General features: G+C 49.4%; 1 protein-coding gene across 16 annotated transcripts in view; it reads left to right on the top strand.

Annotated features, from left to right (window-relative positions):
- Nucleotides 1-4,986, top strand: part of dlg1 (discs large 1) — a 764,145-nt gene extending 759,159 nt beyond the window's left edge. For all 16 annotated transcript variants that reach the window (XM_065447249.1, XM_065447255.1, XM_065447241.1 and 13 more), the window contains one exon: nucleotides 1,158-4,986. In XM_065447249.1, the coding sequence (XP_065303321.1) occupies nucleotides 1,158-1,264 (107 nt within the window). In that variant the 3' untranslated portion in view covers nucleotides 1,265-4,986. The remainder of the gene's footprint in view (nucleotides 1-1,157) is intronic.
- Nucleotides 4,987-18,630: the final 13,644 nt, after the last annotated feature.

Here is an 18,630-nt window from a genome sequence, read left to right as displayed (position 1 = left end):
GAGCAGCATGTAGCTCCGGCCAGAACCAGCACCACTGCGTGGATGCTAGGAATGACTTCACAAATAAAGTGAAAACAAATGTGTTTGCACAGCTCTCTCATTGTGAACAAGATGCCCATGTAAACGTGACTACTCGAGGAGCATAGACGTGTTTCCGTGTCAGCTCCGTTGACGGGCACCAATGACTAGAAGTCAGCAGGCCTCGCTCACTGGGACGTCGAATCGGAGACTGGTGGCACTTGGGACACAACCACATGCAGCTCGTAACGAAGTGCCTGTGTTGGTCAGCACAGCGTGTACACAAATATGTCGCACTTAATATATACATTTGATTTTATCGACGCCGACGGAAGCGAACGAGCAAGCCACACGAGCATGCGATCGTTGGTAGACGGTATAGGCCTAGCACACTGGCTGCCGTACTTGGGGCCGACAGCCTTTGAATTTCGGTCTGCGACCCAGCAAGGGCCACCCCCGCAAACTTTCTTGAAATATCTTTCATCATAGGGGGGCGCGCTTGCTCATAATTTTGCGGTACATATGGCAGGCATAAAGCATACCACACTTCACTTTTCCAAACTCTTTATTTTACCTCCCTATTTCTGTCATTACTCCTAATGGTAATGTAGTTGTGCTGCTAGTTATAGCCTTGAAAAGCAAGCACTCTTAAGGCAGGGATGAGGCATTTTGTTGCACATTGTAAGCTACAATATAACTTTTTCATAGCTTAATTTGCAGAAAGTTGCCTCTGTTGCTGCGGACACATTTATGTGGGGGTGAAATGCAAAAATGCATGTGTATCATGCATTGGGGCACGCTCTCTCTCTCTCTCTCTCTAGAGAACCCCAGGTGGTAAGAAAACTCTAGAGTTTCTCCGTACGGCTGGCCTCATAATCATATCATGGTCTTGGCACATAAAACCCCATAATCTATATTTAATTTAGAAAGTTGCCTACATGCCCGCATGTTTGCAATTTTATGCTGAATAGTTGTCACAGTGTTCGGTATAGTTCTACTTAGTCACAGTGTATCTTTATAGACAAGCACTTCCTCATCTGTCTTTTGCTTTGCCAGGTGCATAATTTCCACAGTATGCGTTATCCAGAGACATGTACACAAAAAAGTGACAGCTCATATTTTTCTAATATTTCTCTCAGCGATAATTCAAGGGGACACGCCCGAGGAGATCTACAAAAAGGTCAAGCACGTAATCGACATTAATGGAGGATCGTCAGCCTGGGTAGCAGCAAAAGAGAAGCTGTGAGAGAATGGCAGCCATCGGACGATGCCCCTAGACACGGGTGAAGGGGAACGTACTCCTTTTCCAGATGATTTCTCTTGTTCGTGAAAAAAGTGGCTTTCATGAAGGAAAAAAAGTTCAACCCGTGGATCCTTCATCGCAGAATGAGAGAGAAGAGGTTATATGCGTGTGAGCCATAATGCAGGAGGCATTTTTCTTTTTCCAATCGACCGAGGGCGTTCACCGTGAATGACAGTGGTGTGTGAATGTGCGCGTGTGCAGCAAGAACACTGACGCTGGGTGGGGTGGTGTTGCGTGATACACCAAGTGAGCCGTCACCCGCCGCAAAGTCACCATGGCACAGAGAGAAGAGCAGTGGCCGCAGCTCTAAGTCTCTTTCTGTTTCTTTGTGCGTCCTTTTGTATCATATTATCACTTTCTTGTCTACCAGCCACTCTCTCCCCCTTTCATCCACTTTAACCTGCAATGTGTCATCCTTTGCCTGCCTTCTTTTCTCCATGCCCACTTCTCTTGTGACAATGACAGGACCGAAACAGTCGTGGATGGGCCGGTCTGTAAAATTTCTAGCTTCCCCGCATAGCCTGCAGTGCAAAAAGGCGATGCAACACAGCACCACTGTTATGTTTCAGGATAGAAGTTAGACGCATATTTTTGCCACTTCATTTGCAATGCGTTAAGTGCATGGATGCTGTCTGCACCTTTACAAACCATGATCTGCGTGGCTGCTTGTGACAGGCATACTGTGGAAGGAAACTAGACTATAAATTACAGGAAGCACTAAGAAACCCAAACTGGACAGCTTTTGTAATCATTCAAGCGAAACTTAGGAAGCTAAGGTAGAAGTTGCTTATATGACCCGAGCTTACAGAACACAAGGTCCTCTCTGCACTTGAAAAATACTGTCATGCCCTTTCTTATGGCTGATGACATTCTGGAATGTGTGGATTATCTTTATTATTGTTTTTCTTAAAGTAGTTTTTTCAGCTGGCAAGCGGGGCACTCTTCTGCCCCTTAGGGAAGCCATGACAGAGGTGTAGTGTTGCTGAAACTTCACTTTTGCATATCTGGCATATAGCTTTCAGTGAATGAATTTGGTGAATAATGCCTGTATGTCTAGTAGAAGAGGGCAGGCAGCACCCTTCATGAATATCCTCTTCATTTTTTTTTTTTTTTCGTTGCTATACATTGATTTTACAGAATTCATTCTTTCTAGTGCTGCTATTGAAAACAAGCATGCTTCGCACAGTTGTTGCACTTTCGTGTTTTACATTGTCCAACTTACTGTTACTCTCCTACCACATTTTAGGTTTGTTGTGGGTGGTTTCGTAGAGGTCTGGAAGATGTGTCGCATTGGCGGTGCAGAGATGTCGCGCAAGGCATTGCTTTAAGCACTGCACGGGTTGCAACACAGTGTACATAAAATATACGAATGCAACACAAATGGATGCGTGAAGTATACAAGCACGTGCCCCACACCCTTGAACGCGAGTAGAAGATGCTTGCAAACATGCCTCACCAAGGTGGTTGGTGCATTATTGTGCCATTCAACTGCTGCATTCCTTTCCTTTTAGCTCTCCAAATTGTGGCTTTCTTGTATGCCTCTTATACAGCGCTTTGCTTTCGAAGGGACCATTCAAAGAGTATGGTAGTAGACCTCTGTACATTTCAGCAAGCACAGAAGATAAAGTGTTCACGATTCTTTCTTTTAGGAAAGACCTTAGTGCTCAGGCTGTCCAATCAGGGGCTCATTACCAACCACACTCTGCGTCTCAAGTTTGGAGAACTACTTTGTATAGAAAGTACAAATGTTGCATATCAGAGGTTGTCGGGCAAACACAGGTTGAATATTTGAGGTCGCTGCAGGTGGGGCCTGTCGTGGCGAAAGGTTGACGGAAATTTGGTGACGATAGTTGCTTGTTGAGGACAAGCCTAAGTGTGGAAGCTTCATGGATGCCACATGTTGTGCATGACATATTTTTGTTAGACCAGAATAATGTTGACCACTTAACAAGTAACCTTTCTGTTGTGAAGTCACTTTGAGCTCACCAACATTTCAGCAGTAATATTGTACTGTCAAGCTCATTGTTATCTTTTTTGAGTTGATCTCCTTAGATTTCTCAGTTCTCAAAATGCGCATTTAACTCTTTATTTTTGTTATCATATGCTCAGGCCACATGTGGCTTGCCTACTTTTTGAATGGTCCTTGAAGAAATGTAAGTGCAAGAAAGGCTACCAGAACACATTAGGCACATCAATGCATTTTGTTTGACAGTGCGTTTCTCAACACCTTAGGCCACAGCAGTCAAAAGTTATCCATGTAAACTTTACGTGGCAGCAACCATAACTGAAGCTTGCAAACTGCAGTTTAGTTTGCATGGCTTCTAATGAAAGTGTAAATTGTGTGTCATGACAAGATGATTCTCTGCTGTTGCTGTTATCACCCTTGTCTGCCTTGAACGTCTGAAGTAGAAAAAGCATGTTTGTTTCATTGAGCTGCTTGCTGTGACTTGTTCAGTTTAGAGCTGTGACTGCACAAAAATAAAGCGGTAACTGTGCGCTTAGCTCAAGCCGTGGCACAAGAGCCACAGTAGTCGCCGCTCCTTGCAAACTGGAGGTCAACTGTTCCATCGTCTGATGCAGAACCCATGTACAGAGAGAGGCCAGAAGTATTTTAACCCCACAGTAGCAGAAATCTTGCCCCTTCCCTGTTGTTCACTTTAGTAAATTATTTGCATAGCTCGCATTCTGTTGCACAAGTTCGTACATATATAATATCTAGGCTGTGAATTCTTTGTTTTGATTCTTTATATTAAGCAATTTCTAGCAAGTACACTGATGCTTGACGTGCCTACACCACTTAATTACATGGCTGATGGAAGAAAAAAAGAACTCCCAATGTCTGCAGCATATTTGCTTCTGCAATTGTTATTTCAATGCTCGCGTTGTTTCTTGTGGGGCAAGCACGCTAACATCCTGCGCGCAGTTGACCATGGTACGAATGCATAGTCTGGAAGCTGTAATATACAGTACAAGGAGTATCACACACTTGCGGATAGACGCACCTTCAACTCCATCTTTTTTTTCTCTCTTTTTTTTATTATAAGCACATGGCAATGCACATGAAACTTGTAATAACGTACACACACACAGACACACACACATCCGCGCATGCTTCATGCGCGATAAGAAAAGTACTAATGTCTTGGCTTGTGTTCTTAAGGTGCTAGTTTGTTTTGTGCTATACTACATGGCATCGTTGCTGAAATGTTTCTCATTGTTGCCCCCATCTCCTCTCTCACTCCTCAGCTGGTGAGGTGTTGACAAGTCCCCAGCTGTAGACTAAATTCCCAGCGAGGACTTTGTGATATATATAGCGTTTTGTGTTGATTCATTCACTGGCTCCCCCATTCACATTCATGTATTACTAACAAGTGCATTCGCTTTGCTGCTAGACAAGGTTGTTTTTATCATCGATGCACTGTGAATTGTGATTGTGTGTTAATTATGCAGACATCTTTTTAAGTTTTATTGAGGAGGGCTACACCTGCAGTATTACATCATTGCTCTTTTTTTTTACTTTTGGCAATATGTTGAAGTCTTGCAGAACCCCCAAAAACGAAAAAAAGAATGATACTGAGATCTGACTGAGGATTATACAGACAGATATATATATTGTATGTACATGTATACAGGTATACATACAAATAAATTTATGAGGAAATTGCTTGGAGTGCTCATGCTTGTTGCAGGCATGACCAGGAAAATACGGATATATATAGTAGTAGACGAGAATTCTGTTATTTGAGCGCATTTAGTTTTTTAATCTTCAAAATTCCTAATATGTGTCCATACCTTTTGGAGAGTGTGGCTCATTATTTTTAAAACTAATTATTATACTTCATCAGATTGCTAGTGATCAAACTACCAATATAACTGGTTGTGTCAATGTTGCCAACCATACGTAATCTGAGTTTTTTTTTTGGGGGGGGGGGGGGGGGGCATGGTTAGCACTTCTGGGGCTGCCAAGTGACAGCAGCAGCAACCGTGAACCCGTGCAGGAGCTACAGCCAACCACATCTGAAGTGCAAACAGCACTGCTCCACGTAGAATGGTCTTTTGCACACACAGCAAGTGCCGACCAAGCCTTGCAGTACAGTGACCTGTGCTTCTGCCCTGACAACATTAAAAGATCTTGTGCTAACTGCTGCCTCGTTCTTATTCAAATTTCACAAGATTTGCCGGTCTTCATAATTCACTGAAAGTCGTCATCATCGTTACTGTGGTTCATCGAGACTTTGTAGCAGGTGGGCAGCCAAACCAGCCCACGTCTCTGCAGCTCGCCTATCCAGTGGCAATGTGCGCATACGACAGCGATACCTTGGGCACGTGGGGCCAATATGGGCCCAGCGTTGGGTTGATATTGTTCTGACCTGGGGCTCGGCTTACATTGGCCCAGCTTTGTGTGCTGCTCCTGTTACTGAACAGTGCGCACCAAAAGATGCGATCTTGCTGCGAAATTCGAGCGATAACAAAGCTGCAATAAACGCAATATCTTAATTTGAATTTGTCGGAATATTTTGCAGTTGCCACAAATTGTGGGATTTAAGCGAAGCTTCGATGAGCCAACAAGACAAAATGGCGCATCACGTTAAAATAACTCCTAGCAGATTTCGGACAGGAACGCGCTTCGCATAACCTGTCCGTAATGGTCAGTGGAGTACTCTGGAGAGCAAAGGTAAGCTTTATTCCGGGTGATATTCGCGAGCGGTAACTTTCAGTAATACTATATCGATCACTCTCGCGAGATTTCGCCTGACTTGGCACCCCGGACACGTAGATTTGGCGTCATGCAAGGATAGCGAGCTTGACACGGTGGGAAACGAGGAGTGAAGGTGGAGAGTGTCGCTACTTTACGAAGTTTAAGGGGCTTTAGAAAGCATGAACTTATGTCGCCGCCTACCGGCAGCTCCAGAAAGCAGCGGGTTAGGGAGGGTTGCCGCTTGTTGCCTGCACCCCTGGAACATGCAGCAGCTCTCCCAGCAGACTTCCCTGAAGCTCCAAATTGCGATTTTTCTACGAAATTTGAGCAAGGGCAGTGCCGCGGTAAGTGCATTATCTTTTTTTTTTTCAATATTGTTAAACGAAATATGCACGTACCTTTGAGTGTACGGCAGGGCTGGAGTGCACGTTCGCGTGCTCCAGTCTGGCCGTGCAACTTGGTGCGAACCAGCATTGCCCTTCTCGGATAGTAGGCAAATCCAGGGGCGCTATTTTCGACTCGCATGGCGGCTGCATGGCCGCCATTATCCGCCATGTTGACTCTCTGAATGGCTGTGGAGAGCTCACGTGCCTTGAAATTTGTGCCGCGAAACGGATGTTTTGCAAAATGCAATTGTGCGTTTTCATCAGGATGACGAAACGTGACGTAGAGCTGCAAATTTTATCGACTAATACATCTTTTTGGTCCTTGGCAGCTATATTGCGACGTTAGCGCTTCAAAAATAGGGAGCGGTAGCGCGCAGAAGCCAGGGCAATGCATCTGCGATTTCGCGAATATGTGGTGGCGATCAAAGATAGGCGCCATGTCAGCTTGCTGATTGGCTGAAGGAATATGCTGTGGGGAGCATCACAGGAAGGGTCGTTTCGTAAACGTCAATTTGACGTTGCGCTGGGCCGCCATTGCAGAGATTTTCCGCCATAATTTGTGGTGCGACTATAGCCGTGCGAATTATGCTAATGAGCAGCCATATGCAATGGCGGCCGAGAGGAATGCGTATCACCACATTTTCCCCGTCGTTTGGCGCCATGAAAATTTTTTGTTCTTTTGTTCTTAACGCCTGCTCATAGTATTTGCATCACTCTCGGGTGGTGTTGGTATTTGTGTTTTCGGTCATCATATTTTAAAAGAACGCGTTTATAGGAAATAATATTGGTTGAACGTTGCAAACTTTCTGCAACGTTGTCCACTTTTCAATGCTGCGTTTGTATTGTAATCAATATTAATGCCTTTTAGCACAATCAAAAGTTATGACAACGGCGTATTTTTATTTTATAAAAAGGAATATACATAAGACGGCGCCTTGATGTTTCCTCCCGTTACCAACATGCCCGTTCAGCCACCCTTGCAAATAAACTATGGCACGCGATTTTGGCAGTGCTAAAGTTATGTGCCTTAAGGATATAATTGGCTAAAATGATCTTTTAAAGAAATGATCGCTTTAATTTGCATGTTTCTGCGTGCGCTCTTCTAAGGCAGATCAGGATAAAATCGGCCCTTTCTTTCTGACACTGCGGTAGGAATGTCTGTTTCGTTAGCAAAAAGGGACGCTGTGAAAATCGCGCACAAAGAAAGTTCAACTTCGCATAATGACACGAGAGCACCGCGGAAAGTCCGGCTCGCTGTGTTGTTTTCTGGGTTGTCGGAACGTTTCGTTATGAGCTGAGAATTTCTTGACTTCCGGTCGACTCGTAGAATTAATAGCATATAGGTGTGCCTATCACGCAAAGTGGCGATGAGTCCAGACGCGCAGTTTCACCAGTGACACTGCACTGACATCCATATTTGTTCTCAGTCGCGCTGAGCGAGATCACAAAACATAGAAGAAGCAAGAAGAATAGCGTTGCGTTACTATTTTGAAGCCTACTCATCAAAATAAAAGGAAAGGCTGATGGGAAATAGAAGCGCATCATGCGATGCGCGAGCGGCAACTTGTACCCGCACAGCTCGCAGACAGAACGGGAGAGAGTAGACCAGAGAGCGCGTGGCGAGGTTCGATTAGGGACTCCAGTTCGATATCGACGAGGGCCTACTAAGCGCTGTATACCGCGTCTTAAAAAGGTCCAGCATCCGCTCAGGGCCTACTCCCAAAAGTCAGCACGCCTACAGGAAGCAGAGATCGCTAGTTCTTTTTAATTATTTTTATTATTATTGTTGCGATAACAATTATATGGACATTCCAGGCGCATTTATGTCGTCGCCGTGGCGTTCCGTATAGTCCAAGGGCGATAACATCGCCGCGCGCTGTATACCGACGATGACGGCTCAATCTCGCGCTCGAAAGGGAGGAAAACGGGGAGGAAGGGCGCCGTCTTTCGTCGCGCGGAAGGCACCGGGGGGATGGGGTTCAACTACGGCGGCTGCTGCGTATGGCGCGGCCGCGTGGGCCCTACCTTGAAAGCGATCTGCGTTGGGGACAGTGCGCCGAGTGCTCATATAGATAGATCCGTATGCGCTGTGTGTTCGCCGATTAAATCGCGTTGAAGCGAGAATCGTCAAGAAGGTGCTGATGCCGCGCCTCCTCAATCCAGTGCTTTGACAGCGAGTTCCCGCTGTCATCGAGTGAGATGCGTTCAGGTTTGCTTGTGCGCGCGTGAAACCATGCCTGTTAATTTGGTTAGCGAATGTTTACAAGTTTATATGACCGATAAAACTACTATCCTTACTTCGTATAGGTGCTTACTAATTTGCTATTGCAATCGATGCTTCGCCTTTCGGGCGTAATTACGACTTTTTTTCCTTCTTACATGGCACCAAGTTAAGTGCCCGCGCGAAAACTGTATCGCCGACGTTAAATCAAACTCCGATTCACGAGAGCACTGCTGAAAGTGCGGCTTAGCTCGACGTGGTCCGACGGCTCCGCCGAAAGAACAGAAGTACCTCGCAGAAGCGTAGATGCGTAGCACGACCAGCAAAAGTGAAATGACGTCAGTCGCGCTGAACGACAACATCGCAGACAACATACAGTACTCGCATGCGCTCAGATGTTACGCGCTCCGCAGCGAGGTTTCGCCCACTTCCCCGGATCAGTTTGGACTGGTGGGGCCTTCATCCGGCGGCCCCACGAATATAATGGTATGTGACGGCCACGCCGGGCTCGGCAGGCGCTGCCGCCAGCTGCGCTCATTTAATAAGTCGCGCCTTCGCCGTCCGTTGTCCGGTGTCACGCAGGGGGGCAGAGTGCGTGCCGGGTGAGGGGGAAGATGAGAGGTATAGGAGCAGGTGTTTCGCCGGCGCGCGCCCTTTTGTCCCATGGATTCCGCTCGGCGCGAGCGGCAGCGGGAGCTCGCACAAAAGCGATAGCGCCGACGTCGCGCAAATCCCGAGCTTTGAGAGCGAGAAGCGCAGGAAAAGCGCCAGCAAGGGGAAGCCGCTACTGCAGAGGATCGAGAACGGGAAGCGCAAGCCAACCACTGCTTTCGAGAGAATGCAACCCGAGCCAAGCGCCAGCAGAAGCAAGCTAACCCCCAACTTCGAGAGTAGGAGGCCGAGCAGAAACGTCGACGCAGAGAGATTCCTCCCACGGAAGGTGCCGATTGGCGGTTCAAGAGAGAATTCCTCGACAGTGAGTGCGGCCACAGCTGCAAAGTGTGTGATAAGACCGGTTTGATCACAACCTCACGCAACTGAAGAGTGCGCAATCCGGAACCGAAGCTCTTAATCTAGCAAAACGACGACAACGAGACAAAAGACTTTAATGAAAATTGCATTAACCACGAGTTCAAACTTGAGAAAACGACCACGAGCTTCGCTGTTTTGACAGCTTTCACTGCGTGGAACTGGCTTTACTTTTTTCTGTTTGCATTGACGGAATACCACCCCCGCAGGGGCGTCTGCGTCAGCAGGCGCTTGGTGTGTTGCGACACCACGTACCCGAGCACATGAGGGTTGGACCCTCCCACGTGTAGCCGTGCGCGGCTTAGCCGTGCCTGGGGAAAGGGGTTCCCTGGGGTTGAACCGATGCTGGGAGTCGGGACCTTTAAGGCCCCCCGGCGGAGGCAACACACCCCTTTGGCCTCTGCTTCACACAGACGGCACCTCCAGGCTGACCCACCTGGAGGAAACCGGCAGTCGCCTTTTCCTGTCTCTCTCTACCCTCATCTTCGTCTTTCTCTTCCACTTTTGATCTTTCCTGTCTTTTCATCTTTTCCATTCATTTCGACTTTTCCTGGCGGCAAGGGTTAACCTGGTGTGGCTGTCCTACCTTGGGTATACCATAATGGGTTATAGTAACGGCATACTGCTGGCGCTGTGCAGACTTGTTTACATGTTCTGCCACGTCCCCTTGTTGGGCTCCGTGGTGGGTGGCAGACGCTGTTGCCGAACAACTCACTTTTTTTAATGGGATCCTCCAACCCGTTTTCACCCGATCGTGCCTCGAAAAGGGTACGCACCGATGCAACCTCGCTGTTCTTACCCAGAAACAAAGAAACATTTCCGAAATTCCACGTCCTTCACTGTGAACAAACAGCCACAAAAGCTAGAACAATTTCCCCATTCCTTGTGGCCAAGTGTCTAAAAGAGACCATTGGAGCTGGTTATAATGTAACAAAGATGGCAAGCGGGGATTTGCTCCTCGAACTAAAAGACAAAAAACAGTACAACAGACTCGCACATCTCGTAGCTTTTGGTAACATCCCTGTTTCTGTCAGCGCACATCGAACTGTGAACACAGTCAAAGACGTAGTATCTGATGAAGACTTAATGACATTGAATGAAGAAGAACTCCTGGATGAATGGAAGGACCAAGGCGTAATCCATGTGCAGCGCATCAAAATCAGACGGAATGACAATGAAATCGCAACAAAGCATTTAATACTCACTTTCAGTTCAACCACTTTACCCGAGACTCTTGAAACCGGCTATGTAAAACTTCATGTTCGACCCTACATTCCGAACCCACGATGTTGCTTCAGATGTCAGAGATTTGTTCACGCGTCCCAGAGCTGCCGAGGACAGCTTATGTGCGCAAAGTGTGGCACAATCGGTCACTCTGCTGATCACTGCAATAATCGTGAGGTACATTGTGCGAACTGCGACGGCAGTCACCCTGCATACTCCAGAGCTTGTCCAGCCTGGAAGAAAGAAAAGGAAATAATTACCGTAAAATTTAAGAACTTAACATTCCGTGAAGCACGACAAAGGGTATCCTCGTTATTTACATTGAAAAAATCCTTCGCTGAAGTGGTGCAACGGGGGGCGGCACCACAACGGCTTCTGGCGGCAGCCCGGACCACGCCTAGCGTGCCGAGTCTTGCGCCACATCGCTCTCTGGAGCGGGTGTCCAGTGCCTTGCAAGAGCTCTTGCAAGGATTGCAAGGCACTGGACCTTGCAAGGCACTGGACACCCGCTCCAGAGAGCGATGTGTGCGTCGCGTTGACTTCATCTCAAGCGACGAAGTCTTCGTCCCCACCACACAGGAGGTCGACAGAACCCCTGTGGCCTTTGCGGTGCCCTGGCTGCTGCCGGAGCTTGAAGAGGCCACTGGTGTTCGAGAGAGGGCAGGGTAGCGTTGGCTGCTCCCACCGTAGGAGCGGGTGGCGCAAGACTCGGCATGCTAGGCGTGGTCCGGGCTGCCGCCAGAAGCCGTTGTGGTGCCGCCCTCCGGTGACCATCTTCTGCTTCGAGATGGTCACCAATGGGTCTGCAAGGAGCAGGACCGAGCCTTCCAGCGCAGCAAGGAGCTAATCACCAAGGCTCCAGTGCTGGTACACTTCGTCCCTGCCAAGCCTGTCGTCCTGACCGTAGATGCGTCGCCGTACGGCGTGGGAGCCGTCCTGGCACACCGTGACAAGGATGTCCAGGAACGCCCAGTGTCGTTTGCTTCTCGTCAGCTTCATGCTGCAGAGCAACGTTACAGCCAGCTGGACAACGAAGGCCTGGCATTCATGTTCGGTGTCGAACGTTTCCACCAGTATCTGTGGGGCCGGAAGTTCCCGGTCACGGGAGACGGTCACGGGAAACAGAGACGGTCACGGACTACCTGCACAACGTCCGGGCACGACCGCTATTGGGGCTGCTGGGGCCTAACAAGGCAGTTCCCGTGCAGGCATCACCTCGAGTGGTACGCATGGCCTTGAGGCTGGCAGCTTACAGTTACCAGCTGGTTTACTGTCCACGAAAGGACTTGGGACCTGGTGATGCTTTGAGCCGCCTGCCCCTACCTGAGGTGCCTGATGCCGTTCCAGAACCTGCTTAAGTGCTCATGCTGGAGCACGCGTACCCGGAGGTACTCTGTAGATCTGCCGTATCGCAAGCGAACAGCCCGGACCCATTCCTGTCTCAGGTGATCAAGGCGGTGCCCGTGGGAAGGAATTGGTTCAGCAGGCCTATAGCCACAAGGCCGCTGAGCTGAGCTTGCAGCAGGGCTGCCTACTGTGGAGTTCCAGGGTGGTGATCCCACAAAGTCTCCAGTCCAGGGTCCTGCAGTTGCTGTACGCGGGTCATCTTGGCGTGGGAAAGACCAAGGTGGTGGCCCGGTTTGGTGGCCTGGCGTGGACCAGGACATCGCTCACATGGTGCAGAGCTGCCAAATCTGCCAGGAGCATCAGCGGGCCTCACGTCATCACCCCCTGGCCGTTCCCACAGAGACCCTGGTCCCGCCTGCATGTGGATCGATTTTTCGGGGACCTTTAAAGGCCACTACTTCCTCGTGGTGGCGGACGCCTTTCCGAAGTGGGTGGAGGTTCTATCTGTCACTACTCCATCAGCAGGCGCGACCATTGCAGCGCTACGACAGGTCTTCGCCGCCCGTGGGTTGCCGGACGTCATCGTGTCCGACAATTGTCCTGCTTTCGCCAGCACAGAGTACCCGGCCTGGCTGACGAAGAATGGAATCTGCCGGATGATGGTTCTGCCGTACCACCCTGCTTCAAACGGTGCAGCCGATCGGGTGGTGCAAACCATCAAGGACAAGCTCAAGAAGAGCCAGACTGGAGATTTCCGGACGCAGATTGCCCGGATACTGTTTCAGTATACCGGACCACGCCTCACGATGACACTGGCCGTGCCCCCTGTGAGCTTCTGCTGGGTCGGATGGTCAACACACCCTTGGACGTCTTGCACCCGGACCTTCGATCCACAGTGCTCCTGAAACAGCTGAAGCAGAAGCTGGCTGCTTCAGGAGCAGAAGAGATTTCCGACTCCCGACTCCAGCTTCAAAGCAGAAGCTGGAGTCGGGAGCTCCAGTTTTCGCCAGGAACTTCAGTCCTGGCCCACCTTAATCCGCCGTACAGGTGGTGTCTCCTGCCAGCGCCTCATCGCTGCTCGTCCGCATGCCAGACGGGGCCATGTGGCACAGACACGCTGACCATGTTAGGCCTCACCTCGGGACCTGGCCAGCACCCTCGACTACCACTTCAGAGTTCCAGCCCGCAGGAGGACTAGCGGCAACACCATGCAGTCGCTTCCAGTGGAGCACCGCCCACCTCGAAGGCGGCAAGCGTTGCCAGTGGTGCGGTGCCTGTTGGGCCGGTGTCAAGTCCTGCACCACTCACAAGGCCGACCAATGCAGACCTTCCGGACGGTGCGATGCTGGCTCAGGCAGCACCCGGCGTTGCCACACTCGGCCCGTCAACACCGGTGCCCAGACGGAGTACTCGACCGCGGAGGCCACCGGACCGTTACTCGCCTCGGTAGCAGGCACCGTCGACCCGGCTAAGACGGAAGCAGAGCCTTATGCTCTGAACATGGACGTTGGTTTCTTTTATTTAACAAACTGGGGGTAAGGGGGTGTAACTCGCATGTGACGCCGCCTTGGGCATGATCTTCGTTGGCCCGTCAGGCTGAGTAGGCAACATTGGTCACCGCGCCGCAATAAACACCGACGAGCACAGCTGCTCGGCGGTCAGTCATCGTTCATCACTACCACGCTGCGGAGCATCTGTCTAACGGAGGGCGCCTCGAGCCCTCCCTCGTTCACGAACCTAGGCAAATCGTGACAGCTCTAGCTTGTGGTATGTGGGACGTGACGTATACGTGCTAGTCGTGTCGAACACTCAACCTCCTTTATAACGATGTGCTAGAGCGTGCGAAATCCTTCGTTATAGAGGTCACACAACAGGGTATAGGTCATGCCGTTCTAGTGTCGTTCGTTGTAGAGACGCTCAACTGAAGGTGGTCGCGCTCCTGCGGCGTGAACCCACACGAACATGCCGCCATAGAGATGCCGCTCCATATGGACTGCCATTAGAGCCGGGTAATGCATGCGCAAGCCTACGAGTTATCGCTCATAACCGCCGCAGTTACTCTGGTGATATTTTTGGTCTTCTGACAAATACTTCGTCATTGTATTATTAACTAGAAAATCACAACAGTATTCGTGGACCGATTCGGTAGCAGGGAAAGTCTTTTAGCTTAATATTTCCCATGCAAATACCTTAAAGAGCATAAACGCAATGTTGACGGTCATACTTTGCAAGAACGCACTTTCTGAGAGCTTAAAAAAAAAGCCACAACGTCGACGACGATCTTCATTTGCACGAAAAACCGCATTATGCGAATGTCACCGTGTAGGTGTGGTGTTACTGGGATACTTGCAGTGACCCAAGTTGACCTCAAAGTAGGTCCATTGAAGTGCGGCAGATGCCCGCTGGCCCCTGGGGCATATACCCAGTGGCACACACCCAAGCGGCCCCATGGGTACATACCCAGTGGTATGTATTTTACACATTCCTACATTGCGCGTGGTTTTTTTTACTTGCTGTTCCCCTATTCACATGATTAAGTATGTGACGATGCTAATGTGCACAGTAAAATAACATCTGGAATTACATGCTGGAGCTCCACGTCTTAGCTTACCGCCGTGAGCTCTGTTGGCTAATGCATTTGCAGCGCAAATTGCACTAGTTTTCTGCTAATTACATGGTGCTATGAATGTGACCTGCCTCGTACAAGTGGAGACCTCTCTCAAAAGCAGGCACACGAAAATTCTTTTCCCGGTACGTAAGTCACTGGAAGCACCTTGATCGCCTTCGTCCAGTCGTCTGCTTCACGCGCCACTGCTCCGACTTCTGCCGTTCGCGGCACTGTGGGGAAGACCTGCATCCAGCGAGCCGCAGAGGGTCGAAGAGTAGGATGACATGAAACAGAAGGAGGGGGAATCGGAAACGTGTCTCGCCGCGGCAACCAGCAAGTCTAGACTGAACGGCGTCTGCGCGACGATTGGCTGGCGCACGCGCGTTCGGGAAAGGGAGTGCGGGCAGTTGCAGATGCCTCGCGGAGCCGGGTGACAACACGGACGACGGCCGAATAGTCACCTGCTCCGCCTTCATTTTTATTGCGCTCATGCGATGTATGTACGCTGCGCGACGCGCATAGTCTGCACGACTCATTACCTTGGCAGGGGCACAGACAATTTTCCTTTTGTTTCAGGTATATACATGCAAGATCAGGTCGCGAGCGAACTGATCAGCGGTGGCGGAGGCAGCGCGAATTGACGTGTTATATAAATTACACCAGCGTACTTCGGGCCAGTAGCAAAGCAAGAAAGCATCGTCTAATATTTCGCTCAGCCTGCTTTTTTAGTAGAACCAGCTCCATTGATGCTCCTGAACGAAGAACGAGTGGTTTGTGCCAAACCCAGCGTCAATCTTTCTTCATACACAGCTACACGTGACGCGTAGTCATGTGCTGGTTAAGTTGAAAGCACACACATTGGACCCCGGGAATGATTCCTACAAGTGGGGGAGCATTGTGCTTCGTTTGGCTATGCAGAACATGCAGCTTCTCGGAATGGTGAGAGTTGGACCATTCCCACTCCTAGAGTGGCTCAGGTGATCCATTCCACTCTTACAATACCAGCAAATAAAAAGCTTTCTCTATATTTGTTTATTGTAGTTACGCCATTACGTGCCCAGGATTAAAAAATGGCTGTGGCTTAGGTAAGGTTAAGCCCAGGATGCGAAGCATACTAGCCTTTATTTTAGTTGTTGAACCACTGTTTAGCCTGGTGAACTGCTGTTGCTTGGCTATATTTGGTTCGGCTAGACGAAGAAACAACTCATGCATTACTTCTTCGCCTTCAAGAGTGGAACGCGACAGCGTTCCCGTCGACCCGCCAAGGGGTGTAAGACAATGGGCTACAGGGCAGCGACTACGCGCCCCGCATTGGACGCGGTGAGCGTCGAGCAAAGCAGCGTTCGGCGCGGCAACGAAATGTGCGCCTGAGCAAGAGACGCACGCCTTAGAAACAGCGCGTTTCTAAGGCAACACCGCATTCACTAGAGGCGCTTTTGTACCGCTTTGAAGCGTTGTACTCGTGGCTCAGTGGTAGCGTCTCCGTCCCACACTCCGGAGACCCTGGTTCGATTCCCACCCAGCCCGTCTTGCAAGAGTTGAGCCAAAGCCACTTCTCCTCTGTCGTGACGTCACGGTGTCACGTGATTTCATGGTCACCGCCGCGCCTGAGGAGCTGGGTTGAGCCCTCGTAATATGCTTCGCATAAAAAAAAACATTTTTTAAGTCTTAACAACGTTACAAAAATGGCGCACTTTCCAAGTCACCGTAGACCTGCGCAAGGTGCAACTCTTCGCGATGTCGGGGTTAACCTCCATCTTTGTTATGAATAGGTGAAAGACCTTCTTTGCTAAATCGAATCATGCTTGACAAGTAAAAGTTGCCGTCTTTAAATCCACGTCAACCTTGTAACCCAGAAAATGTTCCATGTTTTCAAAAGTGTAGAAGGTATACCATAGTCTCCGATAAGTCGATACGGAGAGACTGCATTCAGTACAAATTGAGAAATTTAATAAACTGGCCACGCCTACTTTAGCCTAATTGGACAAATTTACCGTTTTTGTAGTTTCTCCCAAGGTCAACATTTGGCGCTCAGGAACTTGGCGCCCATTCCATTCCAACCCCATTCCGCAATCTCGGGCTCCCATTCCGTTCCATCAGCTCGGCTAGTGCCATAATGTCATTCCCATTACAGTGCGAGTTGCGGCTAGGGTGGCGTTCGGAGCATGGAGTCTACCAAGCCCATCGACTGCGCCGTCAAGTTGTAGAAAATGAAGGAAGAAAGGTTTATTGGCTTAGTTACACGGCTCTAGTACGGTGGCCCACTCCATGCAGGAGCAAGTTAAACGTCTCAGTTCATATCAGGACCCTCTGTTCTCACTCTCGAAAAGTCTCTGCTTTTAATCCCGTCGTCTTCCTTAGGCGAGTCGACTAGGGAATCTGAAGACTGTCCAGCAGCGAATCACCATCGTCGACTCCGTTGCGATACCACGCCCATGCTATCCATAACCCGTAGTAACTCCGCCTCGAAGAAACTGGCTTGGAATTTGTGGAAGAAAGAAATCATCCGGCGACACCTGGTTCGTTCGACGTTGCCCCCCCTCCCCCCGTTCTTCACTCAGTCGGCCAGGTGAAGGGCAGTTGAGGTCCCTTCGTGAAACCCTGCAACAACCGGTTCACACGCTGTCTTGACGGCTGGATAAGTGCCGAGGAATGGGTGGTGATTTGACTCGCCTAATTAGCTCCGCCTATCCATTCGTTGTCGTGGTTCCCTCCCGTTCATCCTTTTCTCCAGTTTCTAGGTGATCGTGGGGTGAGCGCTTTTAGTCGTTGTCCACGCCGCGCTGACGTCTCGTTAGGAGGTGCGGTGGTTTGACACGTGGCAAACGTTCAATTAACACCCTTGGTGGTGTTGAGACGTAACAGAGTGTGAAGATATAGAATGATTCCGCAATCCAGCTCCGGCTGCATGACACCTAGCAATAGCCGCGGCCTCACGTGCCCTTTGTCGCAGCGGTTACCGTGCACGTATTGAGAATTTGACGGCATTTATTCGCGGTCGTGATCTTTAGGTTACAAGAGTACACTCTGTTGTACTTGTTGGTTTTGATATTTCCCTCCTCAAGAGCACAGTCCTTCTTGGTCAAAGTCAGTCTGACCTGTTATTGTTGAAATCGCTTAAAGTGGAAAAAACGAAAATATACCGAGTCGTCTCGTGGTTCAAGAGGAAAGTGGTGATTCAATAAAGCTTATAAAATCAGCTTACATTTCATTTCAAAGGAAACAAGGTGAACTACAAACTCCCCACCGACGCCGTGCACGTAGCTGGTCGAACGTTGAACAAAGACAGGCTCAGAACGCTTCTTCTTGGCGCATCGGTCGGCAAACTAAACTCCTCATACCCACTCAAAAATATTTTCGCCTAGGGCCCTCACTCGGACTCCCCAAAGTTCTACTCAACCTGGCTTACTCAGTCTCACGGCTCGGTCCGAGTGAGTCTCAGTAAATCGACTAATGAGTGAGCTTGCCGACCTATGAAGAACAGTCTCAATAGCTTGTTGTCAGTCTTCACTTGCAAGCATGGAACATTTCACGAAAATCAAAATCCCAGGTGTCCTTAGCTATCGCCGAAGAGACGCGAAGGCGAAAGCCTTGCAAATTCTACTTTCATTCACCTTAACCCAATCATTAATCGATCATTAATTAACTTGGCTAAATAATCTCTTATACACGACTGGAGATGCTTTGGTTCGCTTCTAGTCTTCATAGGGTCACGTTATATTTCCTGTACCTCAAAAGGCGACCTTGAAAAAGAAATATAAGGCTTTCGACTTCATATTCCTGTGTATAAATTGA

The sequence above is a fragment of the Dermacentor albipictus genome, chromosome 1 (assembly GCF_038994185.2).
Source record: "Dermacentor albipictus isolate Rhodes 1998 colony chromosome 1, USDA_Dalb.pri_finalv2, whole genome shotgun sequence".
Classification (NCBI taxonomy): Eukaryota; Metazoa; Arthropoda; class Arachnida; order Ixodida; family Ixodidae; genus Dermacentor; species Dermacentor albipictus.
The sequence above is the reverse complement of the archived record's forward strand: the minus strand, read 5'-3'. Positions and strand labels throughout refer to the sequence as shown.